This window comes from Leptodactylus fuscus, chromosome 2, assembly GCF_031893055.1.
Source record: "Leptodactylus fuscus isolate aLepFus1 chromosome 2, aLepFus1.hap2, whole genome shotgun sequence".
NCBI lineage: Eukaryota > Metazoa > Chordata > Amphibia > Anura > Leptodactylidae > Leptodactylus > Leptodactylus fuscus.
Window position 1 is genome coordinate 178,968,895 of NC_134266.1, and position 17,126 is coordinate 178,986,020.

At 41.4% G+C, this 17,126-nt stretch overlaps 1 protein-coding gene across 1 annotated transcript in view; it reads right to left on the bottom strand.

Moving 5' to 3' along the window:
• Positions 1 to 16,220, bottom strand: part of PPP2R3B (protein phosphatase 2 regulatory subunit B''beta) — a 42,718-nt gene extending 26,498 nt beyond the window's left edge. The window contains exons 1-2 of the mRNA XM_075265244.1: positions 16,066 to 16,220; positions 14,271 to 14,662 (exon numbers count right to left, since the gene is read on the bottom strand). Coding sequence (XP_075121345.1) covers positions 14,271 to 14,600 — 330 coding nt within the window. The 5' untranslated portion in view covers positions 14,601 to 14,662; positions 16,066 to 16,220. The remainder of the gene's footprint in view (positions 1 to 14,270; positions 14,663 to 16,065) is intronic.
• Between the last annotated feature and the right edge of the window lie 906 nt (positions 16,221 to 17,126).

Here is a 17,126-nt window from a genome sequence, read left to right on the forward strand (position 1 = left end):
ACGTCTACTACGTCACTACTGTACATACGGTACACCATGTCCTACTTTTTACCCATTACGAAACCCTGGAAAGGTATTTTCCTTTTCTGAGTAACTCCACCGATTATGGATCACTTGATCAAAATTACCACAACAGCACAGAATATAATGGCAGAAAACTCAGGGAATTAAGTGATATTGCAACTCAGCCCCATTAAAGTGATATGGAATGTGCTGCAACACCGCTCACAGCCCAGGGAAAGAAGCACTAATTACGTTATTAATAACATACTACCTGTCTAAATGGATCAGAGGGGATCAGGGGTTGTACAAAGCTGAATGCCTTCACTACTCAGTTCTAAAGCTGACCATACACAGAAGATTAAAAGGGGTTGTACGGGTTATGGTTTGTATAATAAAAAGATATACAATTTTCCAATATACTTTCTGTATCAATTCCTCACAGTTTTCTAGATCTCTGCTTGCTGTCTGCTTACTATGTGAATACAAAAATCAGTCCATGGTCATGTGATAAGGATACAGGCGCACAGCTCGTTACCAGGCAGATGTCGGATTACTGTGCTGTGATTATAACGAGCTGTGAACCTGTGTCCATCACATGACCGTGGACTGTACATCGCATGACCGTGGACTGTACATCGCATGACCGTGGACTGTACATCGCATGACCGTGGACTGTACATCGCATGACCGTGGACTGTACATCGCATGACCGTGGACTGTACATCACATGACCGTGGACTGTACATCACATGACCATGGACTATATATCACAACTGATTTTGTATTCGCATAGTAAGCAGAATGAATGACAGCAAGTAGAGATCTAGAAAACTGAAGAATTGATGTAAAAAGTATAATTAGTACAAGTACATTTTACATCTTATACAAACAACAATATTTGTCTCTTAATATTGGTTTAGGAAAACCCAACCTGACAATATCAGGAGGGTGTATCCAAACTCTGACCAATTGCAGATAATGGGAGCGATAAGGATTGGTCAGCTGAACTCCAACATGCCCAATCCTTCTGTTCTCAGGGAGAGAAGATGACAACAGGCCAAGAATCTCTGAATGAGCTGAAGATGAACACACTGTTCTGTATGTAAAATGGAGCTTATAGTCAAAGAAAATGACATGATTCCTCTGGCATGGGAAACACTGACTCACAGAAATAGGCACAGGATTTGTATTTCAGTACAAGTGACTACTAACTTGTGTGTTGGCTGCAGCAAACACGAAGCATCCTCAGTACATATGAATGGAAATAATGTGCAACAATGAATTAAAATTACAAGATTGAGGTCATATCTAGATAAATTACAAGATTATAAACCAACGTGCTGGTCACATACCTTATCAGTATTCAGTCCAATAATAAACATCTTCATGGCTTTTATTTCCTCTTGGGTAACATACAGTACATGTGTCCTAGTCATATGTAGACCATGCATTGTACTGCCAACACACAGGATGGAAACAGCCCTAGTCAAATACTTCTATAGCAAATTCCTCTCCTTTGCTCTACAAGGAGCAATTTCTGTTTAACCATAAACTATAACAGATAGATATCACAGCAGGCAAGTACTGTATATAGATAAGGTATCATACTGTGAGCTTTAGGACAAGTCTTAAGACATGAATGAAAATGGTTGCCCATGTACAATGGTTGTGACTGCTGGAAATATCCACTATACATCACTTTCCTATGGTGGTTTGAGCAGCTTTACATGTCAGGTACTATAGCTATACCATGACTGTGGACAAGCAACTGGTACTTTTTATTCCTTATATGTCAGTCCAGGAAAAAATTTTTTTATAAAAGGTTATTTGTATGGTTATTTTTACACACCGCAAATAATTCTGTGTAAATGGACACAACTCTTTTCAGTTTATTTGCTCTAAAATAATCAAAGTTTACTAAAGATACAAATCGTGTCTAAATGCAAAAAGTCAATATTCAGCTCACCATATGAAGTCTAATGCAGTCCTGGAGAGCAACGGCAAGCGGGTGGACTCTACCCGTCGTACTAGAATGTCTTGCCAAACGGTAAATGAAGCCAGCTACATCCAGAATGTATATAGAAAATTCCGCGGCAAACGTAGATAAAATATAACTTTTATTCCATACTTCCAATAAAAAGGTTACAAAGCAACCATGGTGTCAAGTCTATGAATAAAGCGACGCGTTTCGGGACACACGTCCCTTCTTCTCGGCTCAAACATATGACTACACACAATCTATTTAAACCATTACACAGGCTTGACTACACCCACTGCCCTTACGATTAACTCTTACATTGCTGTGCTTGTTATGTATTATATATCAAAAAAACTTATTATTAAAATAGCTATAATACAAACACTATGCATATTAAGTACTAATACTCTCACAATTCATTAAGGGCAGGATAATATCTGATATACATATATTAACCATCATTAACGTAGCCGCTTAAAACATACAGATTCTCATAACTATACATATCTGAACATAAGTTTATACAATTAACAACAACCACTATAGCCTCATCATAAATAACTTTATCCATAAGGAAAATGTATATAAAGATAAGTATGAACTTACCCGCTGCGCCGTTATATAGCTGTACAAGCCTGACAGGTTCCTATGGTTTCCCGGTCACCTGTTAGCATCACGTGATAAACTGAATCATGTGATAATCTCCCGTGCGGAATGAACCGCACTGTGGAGCGCATTATACTTCCGTATTGCCTAATTCTCATAGATAATCCATAGTCTCATGATGATTACTCCCATGAGAGATGAACCCTGCTGTAGGAAGCATTCACTACTATACCTAGCGTATTTCTCTGGTTAACCCATAGTTATATAATATTACTGATATATAAGATGTGCTGCATGGTGAAACATGCTAGGTCGTTCTAAATAAATATAAAAATGTTTTATCAACAATATTTGAACTATAATAAACCTAGATTTAATAAATATAAGCAATGTCTGATCTCATGTTGAGACCTTCTGGATATCTAGTTTTTAATCTCATTATCCAAAAGGCCTCCCGAAGGAGAACCTTCTTCCTCCAATCGCCTCCTCGTGGAGGTCTCGACACATGCTCTATGGCATAATATCTGAGAGTGGACACATTGCCCTGATGTCTTTGAAAAAAGTGTCGAGACACCCCCGAAGCGCTCTCATGTTCTTTGCTACTACTTGTAACGTGTTCACCAATTCTGATTTTGACCGACCTTATTGTACAACCTACATACATGAGTCTGCACAAAGTGCATTCTATAACATATATGACATGGTCTGTGTTACACGTTGTTTCACTATTTCGTCATTTTTAAACTGTATTATCAGAATTATGAAATGTTTTGGTTTTGTTGACATACTGACATGCATTGCATCTGCTCATGCCACACTTGAAAAAACCACGAAGATCAAGCCATGTCGCAGATTGTTTACTTTTACTGGAAAACAGACTAGGAGACAGCTGACTGCCCAACGAGCAACCTCTTTTCGCCACCACCTGTATACCATCCTTAAGTATCTCACGTGTGATGTTATCCTGTAAAAGGATAGGTATGTTCTTCAATATAATGGTCTTAATTTGTGTGAATTGTCTCGAATACGGGGTGGAAAAAACAATTTTATTATTGGCCCTCTTCAAATCAGTTTTAGTTTTATTAGCCAGCAGTGACGTGCGTGTTCTATCATCGGTCAATCTAACTGCCCTTTTCAAACTCCATTCGGGGTATCCACGCTCCCTCAATCGAGTTAGGGTAATACATTTTTGATTATGATAGTCCGCATCATTTGAACATGCCCTACGTGTTCTTAATAATTCTCCCAAAGGCACCGATTTTAGAGTGTGCCGTGGGTGTAAGCTGCTAGCAAGCAGAACATTATTGCCTGATGTAGGCTTTCGATATAAGCTAGTTTCCACTTTTTGTTGACTCACATTGCTATAAAATTCAATGTCTAAGAAAGAGACCCTAGACACATCATATGTATATGTGAATTTCAAGTTCAAATTGTTCTGATTTAAATAAGTCATGAACTCAGGAATAGCAATGATGTCACCCTCCCACACGATCAAGAGGTCATCTATATAGCGACCATACCACACGATGTTGCTGAAGTAGGGATTTTTTAAAGAAAAAACAAAATCCTCCTCCCACCAAGATAAAAATAAATTTGCTATAGATGGGGAAAAGGGGGCCCCCATAGGAGCCCCCCTAATCTGCAAATAAAAATTTCCATCAAAACTGAAAAAATTATGTTGAAGTAAAAAAAGTGTAATTTCAGAAATAAACTCACATAATTGTAAAGAAAACTTACTATATTTCAATAAATGATACTCCAACGCCACAACAGCAACATCGTGTGGTATGCTCGAATAAAGCTGCTCCACATCACCCGCAATCCAAACATATTGCGATTTCCATAGAAAATTTTCAAAAATTTGCAATACAGCCTTTGAATCCCGTAGGAAACCAGGTGTACGCCAAACAAGAGGCTTCAATAAATCATCCAACCATGAACATAGTGCTTCACTAATGCTACCGATACCTGCCACAATCGGGCGTAATGGTGGAGGAAATCGTTCCTTATGCGTTTTCGGCAGGCCGTGAAAAATGGCCATAATTGGATGACTAGGTATTAAAAATTTAGCCTGTTCCTGGGAAAAAATTCCTAAATATACACCTTTGTTCACAATGCCTTCCAGTTTTTTACGTACAGTATCTGTTGGATCACTTTCCAATTTTTTATATGTAGTCTTATCCTCTAAAATTTCAAGACAACCTTTTAAATAATCGTCTCTGTTCATTACAACTACCTTTCCATCCTTGTCGGATTGCTTGATTACAAATCATGTCTACCTGAAAAGGCATAAAATGTAAGCCAGCGATGAGATGGCAACATTAATAGGAAGAAAAAAAAAATTCTAAAGAGCCATTACACAGGGAAATTATTAGGGACAAGCATTCACAATAATTGGTCTGACTATATGTGCCAGCAACTGTGCCCTGCCAAGTCTCCAGCTGTCCGCAGTGGCACTAGTTTGCAGATACCACTGACTTATTACCTTCAAGCTCATACGGTTACTGGAGCCTAAATGAGGGCCTGATCTGCCAACAATGAGACTATATACCAAATAGGATTAAAGCTTGACCGAATGCACTGAATACACCATCCAAACCCAAGCTGACTGCAGGCTCTTAGCAAAGAAACAACAAAAACTCAAGTTTACATGCCGCCATTTTCAGCTACAATGACTCAGTTATTGTCTCTTCAGTTTGTGTGCTGGTTTTTTTTAGTGAACACTGACACTCCATCAAGCTTGCGGTTATTTTTAGTGAAGACATGCAAGTTATTTATCACTCCCCACGTGACAAACCGCATCACACATTCCCAGGACATGTAGTAGCCAAGAAGGAACCAAGGAAAACAATTAACCATGTTATATAATGATAAAAGATGTTCAGAAAAATACTAAAGCCTTGGCATCTGCTTGTGGTCAAATGGTCTATACTTAGAAGAACAGAGGCCAAACTCTGAAGTAGTATTATGGATGACCTGCCTACTCTACTGATATGTCTGGATACAGTCATTGTGTAATGATACAAACTCAAAAAATGGCAACACGGTTGTCAATGTATTCACACACTTCATGATGAAACAGAGTAATGACAATAGAGAGTTCTAACACCTGAAAAGTGAAGAGTTAACTGTAAAGAAGCTCCTGTGGATGGTCCAGGCTCCTACAAGCCGCTCCATCACTTCAAGAGGACTTTTTTGTTTCCTCTTAGCTCTAAGAAAAGATTCTCCGAGTCTCTCCAGAGGGGGAACACAACAACTCATACAGTGCTGTGGAATATGTTGGTGTAATATAAATAATTTTTTTAAATTATTATTATCGTCACAGTTAGTCACTAAAAGACATGACAGTGGTGACAAGTAGTAAGGGAAAGATGCCAAAGAGCGTATACAAAGCTTTGTTTTCTGTCTGTAACTTTGTGGAGACTGATCTGTATCGATCATCTCCTCAAACCCCAGAGGAATTTGAAGCAGAGTTTGTGGTGGATTCTGCCTCACAATTTAGAACTTAAATTCCACTTGAAGTCAGTCTCTGTTTTCTGTCAGATGCTCATTGGGCACTAAAACGGGGGATCACCACATATAAGATCATTTACACTAGATTACTGTTCCAGCAGAGTAAGTACAGGAGACTCTGCTCCATAAGGGCATAGTCTTTTTCCACTGTGTGAACTCTCCGCGTGGCTAGCCGTGACTGGATGCAGATGCAGTGCATCGGCATCACGCTCCTGATTAGGTTCCCGAATAAATGGGCCTACCTGGGAGAGAGTCTCGCACCACGTATTTCACAGCTGTCTCAGCCACGGAAACCATGGCAAGATAGGGCATGTCGCTTCTTTTTCGGGAAAAAGCAGCAAGTGGCTCCCATTGAAGTAAATGAGAGCCTTTTTTGCAGGCACATTTTGAGGCACATTCCAAGTCAAAATTAGCCTGCAAAAACTCTGTGTGAACTAGCAGAGAGGAGGAGAAGCAAGGAAACAGCCTTTCCCTGTGTCCTCAACGATAGGGCCAGCCAAGTACCATATAAATCCACCATCCAGTACTTATCCGTGACCAATCATTGGGAACTTTGTGCTAATCCACTCTAGGTCTTCAGTAGTTTGACATAGTGGATGCAAAGAATCAAATATTCTTCAGAGGGTTTGAAGTCAAGGACACAAATGAAAGCCAGGCAGCAACAGGATAGAAACTGATAGCAAATGTGACTTGTTAGCTATGAAAAATATCTACAGGTCCAATACAATACAGAGGTACCTTTTGGTGCAAAAGTCTAGAAATGTAGGAACTCAAATGCTGCAGCCAGCATTTACATTACACCATTTTGTGCATCTCCCCATGCTGGATTCTAATCTGACATGTATATCCACAACAGAAGCTAAACAAAATAATGTACAATTAAGAAGTGCAAATCAAAAAAAAAACAAAAAAACCACACAAGACAACTGCAGGACATCCCTTCCCTGTACAGAGCAGGTTTAGAAAACTCTGAGACCTCATGATTCAGCCCTATATATTTCTACACTCAGAATGATGTGTAGAGCCACAACATGGCTCTTAACCCTCTGACACCTCTTGTGGTTCCTCCTCCCTTTCGTACACCACATGCCACTCCATTCCTTCCCACCTACTGATCCTTGGAGTTTATTCAATACATCGGGCAACAACTACACATTTTAGTGCCGTCCTCACAACACCTACTCCTGCATAGACTACCTTTTTCTTTCCCAGTCACCCTTCACTACTCCACATGGCTTCTGTCAAAGAGTTCTTCTCTACCTCTGATAGCTTTCTTCCATCTCTTCCCCCCTCCCCACTATTCATCGTTTTCATTTATACTCTGCTCATTGTGTCTTTGGGTTTGACCTAGTGTTATCCCCCCCTCATGCTACTGTTCCTTCCTGCGTGGAGTGTTACTATTGCCTATACACATGCTTGTGTTTTACTATACTGGTTTGAAATTGGTTTAAAGAATTAAAAAATAAAATAAGTATATAATAATAAGAAGTACCCTAGCATCCCAGTGGACATACTTGACTAGCACAATGCCATCTAGACAGGAAAAATTACACAAACATTCTTTGGGGGGGGGGGGGGGTGTCACACTTGTGCCAGTGTACGCCTGCAGGGTCTCCGTCCCTGGGAAACAGGACATGCAGGACTTTCTGCTCGGCCCAAAAAAAAAAAAACGGTTTCTCCATGGAGAGGCTGCATACAGACACCGGCAGTTTGCTTTTTAAAACTGACTGCCGGGAACCAGTCCCCTATGCAGTTTCTCTGGGAATTAGGACACAGACCTGGCGGGCGGACACGGGAGCAAGTGTGAACGCCTTCTTACCAATTTTCAGTGCAGATTCTGCAACAAAATCCTCATCTGCAATTTTATAAATTTCATTGAAAAAAAATCTGCAAGTAAACCAGGATATGGAAAAAAATGTTACATGCACAGCAAGTCATGTTGCAAATTTTACTACAGATTTAACATTTTAGATGTGCATTGGATTTGGCACTTTAGCTTTATTCGAACTTCAGTAGGAATTAGATATAGTCACGTGGGGTAATATAGTTTGTTACATTTTATCCTATGGAATATGCAGTTAGTCAGTTTTATACCTCAGCCACAAACACAACTGGACGCAACCACCACAGTGTGACTGGAAGCTCAGACACGTGAAGAGACACTCACACCTACCCCATACAACTTCAATATACTAGTGAGAAGCTGCAACGTACCAACAGAACTAGTGTCAATAATGCACACAGAGCTCATCTTTCTTCCATCCAACTGTCCAATAGCAGCTGCAGTAAAGCAGAATATAAATCAACTATCATTTTCCATAAGAAATCTCCAAGGTAACTGATCTCTGTTGGTGTGGAGGCAGAAGTCTCCTGTAAGATTACCAAACTAGACAAACACTAGGCAAGATTTTACAAGCTGAAGGACCAGAAAGGAGAACCACCCACTTACATTCTACTAAGTCATCTGTCAATTTAACTCTTTGCATTTCAAAACAAAATGGTTCAGAAGACAAGGGCACAACCATTGCACATCCAGTAAAAAATAAAAAATAAAAAGAAGAGTTTGATATTTCATGGGTTTTCCAGCCCCAGGAGTTTTTTTTTCCCTTTACACTGATGTCCTATCCACAGAATAAGTCATCAGTATATGATCAGGAAGGACGGGGGTGGGTTGAGTCTGACACCTAGAACCCACACTGGATTGGTCACATCCCAGACCTGGAAGGAGCTCTGCTTTAATGCAAATAAGTGTGGAATTGTAGTCATGTCCAGGTTATAGCAGTGGCACCAGGGTGCTTCAGCTCTCCACCTATTACCTTGAAAAGGAACAGAGCCACTTCTAGCCATGAGATGTGGCCAGATAAACAGATCGGTGAAGGGTGTTAATCCAAATTTTAGACCCCCACTGATTGTATACTATAACCTATTTTGTATTAAGTATAGAGGGGGCTGGTGTCACGCCACCTAGTCTTCAAAGTATATAGCAAAATGCACAAGTGTTGTGAACATGCATGCTCAAAAATTCTCCCTTCAACTAGATTTCTTTACTGCAGACCAGTCAATAGACAGATCTTTCTGCCCTGTGTTCACTTCAGAGGGAAAGCTTTTTTTTTTGTCTAGCTGTATATGGCTTGTTTTTTGGAGGAGATTTTTTTTTTCTTATTGGAAGCATTTTTGGGGTACATATAAAGTAAAGTACTGCTTACAGGGGTCTGCCTACAAATGCAACATAACTTCAAAGCTAGGGACAGTCAGAAAACCCAAATGGTAAGATTTTATGCATTGAATTCAGTTGTGGTTATGACCCTATTGCAAACTTTCAGAGGCATAGGATAACAATATGTGATTGGTGGGGGTCAGACGTCTACCGTCAGCTGATTCAGTCTGCTTTCACATGCTGCTGCGGTCTCTTCAAACAGATAACTAGTAAGAGTGCCTGGTACCAGAACCCACCATTCAAATACTGGTGACCTATCATTTTGGCTTTAGTCTTTCTCTCAATCTCCACAGATCAGCTGACTGAGGCTATATGTACAGGCCCATGGTTTGCATTTGAAGGGCATTAGTTTTCACAGATTCCTTTTTTACTTCAGTCTGGGCAAAATGGCAAGGAACAAGATATGTCCTACTCTATGACTGAATGAAATTAAAAAAATGCCCACCCCACAATTACTTCATTTCTCTCCCTTTCACTAAACCAGATGTCTATTACTGTGTAGGTTCTCCTTGTACTGCCAAAAAAGCTCTTGCCTGTTGTCTCCACAAGACCTGTGACTATACGCTGTGGTATTTGGCGCCAAGATGTTAGCAGCAACCAAGCTGGGGACAAAAACAAACCTGCTACATAGGTAATGAATTCTCCGTATGTAGCAAAAGGAACAGACTGAAGCCTGCAGTAAGCAATTTGTCACTTCTAGTGAATAGAGAAATACAAGTCAGTGCCAAGAGTAAGATAAACTACACAGATAAGGGTTGAAAATTCTTCAAAATAATTGGAGTTTCCAGGTTTGATAGAGTGCGTCTTTATAACAGGCCACATATGAGATTTAAACAAAGTCATGAGAATGACTCATTGGTAATGCACAGAGTTAGTGGCTGCCAAACAAGCGCTCATCCCAAACACACACAAGGGTCACTTGTCAAACTAGTTTAGTCAGCATTACATATTTGTAGAAGCCCACTAGTACTATGCTCCCAAATGAGAAGACAAGAACCCTGAAAGCACCATCTACAGGTGGGTACCTCATCCTTTTAGAGAAGATTCTGGCTGGGCAAACATCCCTAGTCATATTTCAAGACCCTCAGGGTAAGTTCACATGGGAATTTTTGGTCCAGAACCTGAGGCGGAGGCTTCCTCAGATGCTGGACCAAAATATGGGTATCTGTGACTGGATGCCGGTGCAGTGCACCAATATCCAGTCTCACACTCCACTCCGGATTAGGCCCAAATGAATGGGCCTAGTCAGCAGGGAGTGTCTTCAGGCCAAATCACAAGGCGAATCCGCCTGAAAGAATGAGCATGTCGCTTCTTTTTTTCCCGGGAGCTGGAACAAATCGCTCTCGGAAAAAAAAAAACTAACCGGCTCCCATTGATTTCAATGGGAGCCGTCTTTTTGGTCAGGATTTTGAGGCGGATACGGCCTCAAAATCCTAAACAAAATACCCCATGTGAACTTACCCTAAAGAGGTTGTCTGCTTCCAGATCAATACTGAAAGACAAATGATTGTTTTCATAATGAAAAGCTATACGGTTTTCCAATATACTTTATCAATTCCTTGCATTTCTCTAGACTTGTCATTCATTCGGTTTTCCCCGCTGTGTTTAGTTGGGACAGAAAATGAAAAATCCAAGGCAGATATCCATCTCAAATTTTTCTTAATTTTGCAGACGTCTCATCAGGGCTTAAGACAAACTTCAGTTACAGCCAGTTACAAGGTGGCAATATTCAGCTAAAGCAACCCAAACATATCACATTAGTTGATAGTTATTACCCTTTAAAGGGGGTTTAGGATGCCAACATCCAGATGTCATATACATATACAACAATCAGAAGCAGCTTTGCCTTTATTCAATTGCATATAATACAGAGCCACACACTTCAGCATGGGTATAGGAAACTGCAGATTTGCTTCTATTCGCTTGAACAGGAACAGAACTTCCTCCAGCCATACACCCTATATACATCTTTCAGCAGCAGAATCGGCTGACTTTTGCAGGGTCAGGCTGTCAAACTCCAACTGATCAGATACTGATTCCCTAACTTATAGATAAGGTCATCAGTATCCAAAACCTATGGGGTCTTGGAAAACCCCTTTGCCAACAAGTGACAAAAACTGTTGAACTTGTAGAGTTTAACCGAAAAGTATCTAACATTCACGCCCAGCTCCAGACTCCATACTGCCACTTATCTATGTTCAACATAGGTCTCGTGATCTCTGAAGGGGAAAAAGGGTTAAAAACTACAACATAAAGCAAAGTTAAAGGACATGTCCTAGAATGAACTTTACCCTCATTTACCCAAATTGTCTTCTTTATACGCCTAAAGACACAGGATTTGTTCCATCTAATTTTAGTTTATAATACATGATACATATACACGTTACTGCTATGCCATTACACAGACTGGCTTCATATGTTCTAGGCAGTGGGTGGATATTTCAGAAAATATGAATGATGCTATATTTAGAGCCTGGTGCCAGTATTACACCAGCTGTCAAACACATAGGCCCATGAATGACGCGAACTGAAATTTTAGCTAATCCTTTCAAGAATGCCAATGTATCCTGGAAATTTCACTGCTGTTCCTAAAATAGGCCATTACTATGCAGGGCAGCAGCCTCAACAATGGTTGTAGAGGACACAGAGCAATAACATATGTCAGCTCTAATCCAATCACAGGCCACCAGTGTCAGGATATGCAGCTTTGGTTTAATCCACTTTTTAGCGTATTTTCCACATCTAGTAGTGGATAATGACAAATGACAGCCATCTCTCCTAACACTCCCATAACATGCATGATCAGGTCAGAGTATACAAGTTTATTTTAGTAGGAAAAGGGAGATTATTAATCTGAACACCACCATTAAACATTGATCATCAGTATCTAGCATGAAATTCAGAATATTATTCTGTTCTAGATCAGAAATACAAGCATAAACACTGAATTTACACAATATATAGCAAGGCACACACTGGTCCTCTAAGGGCTCAATCACACGGGGTGGGGTGGATTTTGGCATAGAGAGTGACACGGGGAGCCGCGTCACTCTCAGGTCAAAACCCGCCTGCCACGACCGTCGCGGCTTCCCCCTCTGGAGTCGGCTCAAACGAATGGGCCGACTCTGGAGGTTGCTGCCACCAGGTGGAAGCCGCGGCTCGGCACACTGGTGGTTTGTGCCATTGCCAGACCGCATAGGCCACTACTGTTCTCACTAAGGAAATCCAATCCCCTCTACCCCCTTTTTTTCCCCTCAATTCAGCGACTTCCTAACAAATTACTACCAGTGTGATGATAGAAAGGCGTATGAGTTTGCTTTACTTAGACAATGGGAAAGAAATACTGCGGCTGCACCACCGAACCTAAATGTTTACACATCATGGATATTACAAAGGGGTTATTCAGGAAATATAGTTTATCCACATAGAGTCTTGGGAAGGTAAGACAAAAAACAAACAAAACACACACCACCATACACCTGTCCACAGAGTCTCCTGCTGCAGTCCAGTCCAGCTGCTCCAGGGGACTTGTTCTAGAAGAAGCCCTCACCACACATATTGGCCTCAGTGGTACGAGGAAAGTCCTGGCTCCTTTCCTTAGGCTGCTGAGTGGCCTCAGTGGTCACATGCCCGAGGACTTCCATCAGAATAAGTCCCGAGATGCCACTGGATTGACAGTAGCTGGGGACAGGCGAATTCCCCCTCCCCTGGCCTCCTTGCAGAAAACTATCATTCCTGGACAACCCCTTTAGATGACAAATTACTCTTCTGACCACTAGGACTGAATTGTGGTGTCTAAACCTATTTTGAGTGGAGTCTGAAAAAAAAAAAAGTTACCAACTCCAGTTTCAAAACACACTGACGCTAGGTTCACACTAGCAATTGGGGGTCTGTTCTTTGGGTTTACTTGGGGATCCAAAAAACAGAAACCCTATCCCACTTAAAAAGCAGTTGCCCACAGACACCATAAACTATAATAGGTTTATTATATTATATTATTATTATCCAGGTTTCAGACAAAATAGGCAGGACTTTTTTCTCTGCCTATTTTAAGTGAAATGGGGGAATGGAGTCCCAGAATGCTAGTGTGAGCTGACCTTTATTTTTAATTACACAATTATTAATATTTATAATTAGATGCAAAGTTTGCAGCACATTTATTTTTTTAAAGCCCGGTTCACATCTGTGTTCAGTATTCTGTTCGGGAAGTCTGCTTGGGGGTCCTCCTGAACGGAATACCGAACGCATTAGAAAGAGGTGAACAATGAAAGAACATGGACCCCAGAGACTACTGTATAATGGATTCCGTGTGTTTTACGCATGAATAATGCGGAGAGAAAAGTACTTCAAACAGCACTTTTCTCTCCGCATGACTCATGTGGACACTGCGTGGAAAACACACAGACCCCCATTTTAGTCTATGGAGTCCGTATACCTTCATTGGTCACTGCTTTTTAATGCGTTCGGCATTCTGTTTGGGGGGTCCCCAAGCAGACTTCCCAATCGAAATACCGAACGCAAATGTGAACCAGGCCTAAGAATTAAATTAAAGTTTCTATTAATGAATTAAAGGAGCCCTGCTACATTGACAGAAAGGGAAACCATATATATTTATACATGCACATAAAACATACATACGGATCACTATTTGTATGTTTAAAAGATGTATTCTCATGTGTCACATTTAAGGAATAGCCACAAGACAGTCCAACAGTTACAACAGCTGCAATATCACCACTGTCAAGTGCGGTTGGATTTTTATTGATTTCTATGGGTAGAGGAGCCACACAAACTGGCACACCATTGAACAAGTCAGGTTTCCAAAGAAAAAACGAAATACTGAACAACTTTAATAACATAACAAAACGATAAGTAACGTTTGTATACGGCAGTTTACCATTTCCTGGTATACAGAATACAATGTAATTTTTTATTTTTAAACAAACTACTTACCAGCTTTGCTCCATTGGATCTACGTGTTCGTGGAGTGAGGCCGTTTCTTGGGCTGCCAAAGGCTCCGATGGGCAAAGCAGAAGGAGAGCGAGAGGGAGGACTACAAGTCACTGGAGATATAGACAAGTTATCTAGCATTTTATTAGCTGACTGCATTTTGGAAGCATCCCCGCTGTCATCAAAGCTTTCAGGCATAACATTTTCTCCATTTTTAATTCTTCTTAAATAGTCCTTCAGGAGGAGCTGCGTTGGAGTTTCGCTCAGCCAGAATAGAAAAAGTTCATCTACTTTCATTTTTAAAACAGGCTGTAAAACCTTGTTGGCAGGCATGATAAGGCTTATCAGTAGAGCACGGACTCTCCTCCTACTCACCAATTCAACTGTAGTTTGGCCTATTGCATAAAAAAATATAAAAAAAAAAAAATCAGTTCTGCAATCCACATCTTTTGTACATCACTATACAAGTACCGTTAACCCTAAAATGATACAGGCTAGATAAGGATGCATTAATGCTGGAAGAATTTCATATTTTCCAACATTCATTCAACTTATTTTTCGGTCGACATGGCTACGTGAAGGCTTATTTTTTTGTAATGAATTGTAACTGTGCATATGTTTTTGATTAGCTTTTATTAACATTTGAGGGTAAGAAGGTCTGTGTGAAAAACCTACAATACCATAATTTTTTGTTTTTACATTGTTCTGTGTTAGAACCGACATCGCAGTTTTATCTGGTGGGTGATTAGGATTATGGCAATACCATATTGGTGTTCTAATATTTTACTAGCTAAAACTAAATTAAAAAAAAAAAAAAAAAATTCTGCGGTCAATTTTAACCTCTAACTTTTTTACAGTTTTGTTGACGGAGCTATGTGGGTGCTCTTAGCAGGAAAACTGTACTTTTTCTTAGTACTACTTTTGATCACTTTTTATGACCATTTCTGGGGGAGGCGAGGTGATCAAAACACCTGCCCCAGGGCACATAATGGGAAAGCTGACAGTGCACCGATTTCAGCGCACTGTTGACTTTGTCATGGTATATAAAACCACGTGTGCCGGAGGATATGAAAGGTACTTTTTAAATAGCAACCTCTTAGGCCCAGTTCATATCTGTGTTCAGGCTATTCCGTTCCCCTAGCCGCATGAAATATGGGGAGAGAAACATCCAGCGAAGCAGCACTTTACGTGCTGAAGCCACATGGACCCATTATAGTCTACGGGGTCCATGGGTTTCCTTAGGTAACCTTTATGTGGATAGGGTGCTGTTCAGGAGGTCCCCAATAGACTCCACAAATGCCAATGTGAACTGGGCCTAAGAATTATAACATCTACATTTATTTCCATTACTCCAAATGTCTTATTCATCCATGGCTAGAAATACTCTTCAAACATTAGATTTACTCTTATGGAATAAATGCAGCGTGAGCTCCGCTGCCTTCTGAAAGGCGCTTGTATACAGAGATGCAATGTGAGGGATTTCCTGCCACAGGCTGCCAGAGACTTGAGAGGCCATCTTATAGCACAGCAGTACATAATGCTATATACAGTACATCTATAAAGTCCACCATAACTTGTACAGTATAGGGCATACAGCTCCTATGGACTCCATAGACACACAGTGCACGGCAGCTCACAGAGCATTATCACTCCTCTAGTCACTTCCTTGGAAACATGTAAAGTCAGGCAAACAGAAGCCGCAACTGCAGGTTAGACATATGCCCCCATACACACCTGCAGTAACCAAGCACACATATAATAAAATACACAGTCACCAGGATACAAGGCAGCCACATACCGCTACCCCGCACAGCCACCTACGTCCCTCTAGCCAGCACACACCGACCTAGTGACTGCCACTGACATGAATGGAAGAACTGGCAGCATTGCCACTTCCGCTCTGGAGACCGCTCTTTTACCCCTGACTAGAAAGCTTGGCGGAAGCCGACATAACTACTAGGTAGTGACTAGAGCGGAGTATGAGAGGTCATGTGACCGGGCAGGAAGGGGAGGGGCTCGCTGTCAGGTCTCGCTGCTCTGTGACGGAGTGCTGCATGTGCCGTGCCGGCGACCAATGCTGCATACTACTCATTTACTCTGTCTGATGTGGGAAATGAAGCTTGTGATGCTCTGGGAATGGGATTGCGATGCTCTGTGCATAGGTCTGATTCTTATAGGAAAGGGATCTTGGTGCACGAGACTGACCCTTGTGGTAAGGGCATGCACATGACCCTTGTAAGGAAGGTGATACTCTGCATATGGGGATGACCCTTGTAGGAAGGTGATGCTCTGTGCATGGGGGTGACCCTTGTAGGAAGGCAATGTTCTGCCCATAGGGATCACCCTTGTAGGAAGGCGATGCTCTACACGTGGGGGTGACCCTTGTAGGAAGGCGATGCTCTGTGCATGGGGGTGACACTTGTAGGAAGGCGATGTTCTGCCCATAGGGATGACCCTTGTAGGAAGGCAATGCTCTACACGTGGGGATGACCCTTTTAGAAGGGTATGCTTTGCGCATGGGGATGACCCTTGTAGGAAGGCGATGCTCTGTGCATGGGGGTGACCCTTGTAGGAAGGCGATGTTCTACACGTGGGGATGACCCTTGTAGTAAGGCAATGCTCTGTGCATGGGGGTGACCCTTGTAGGAAGGCGATGTTCTGTGCATGGGGATGACCCTTGTAGGAAGGCGATGCTCTGTGCATGGGGATGACCCTTGTAGGAAGGTGATACTCTGCATATGGGGATGACCCTTGTAGGAAGGCGATGCTCTGTGCATGGGGATGACCCTTGTAGGAAGGCGATGCTCTGTGCATGGGGATGACCCTTGTAGGAAGGCGATGCTCTGCGCATAGGGATGA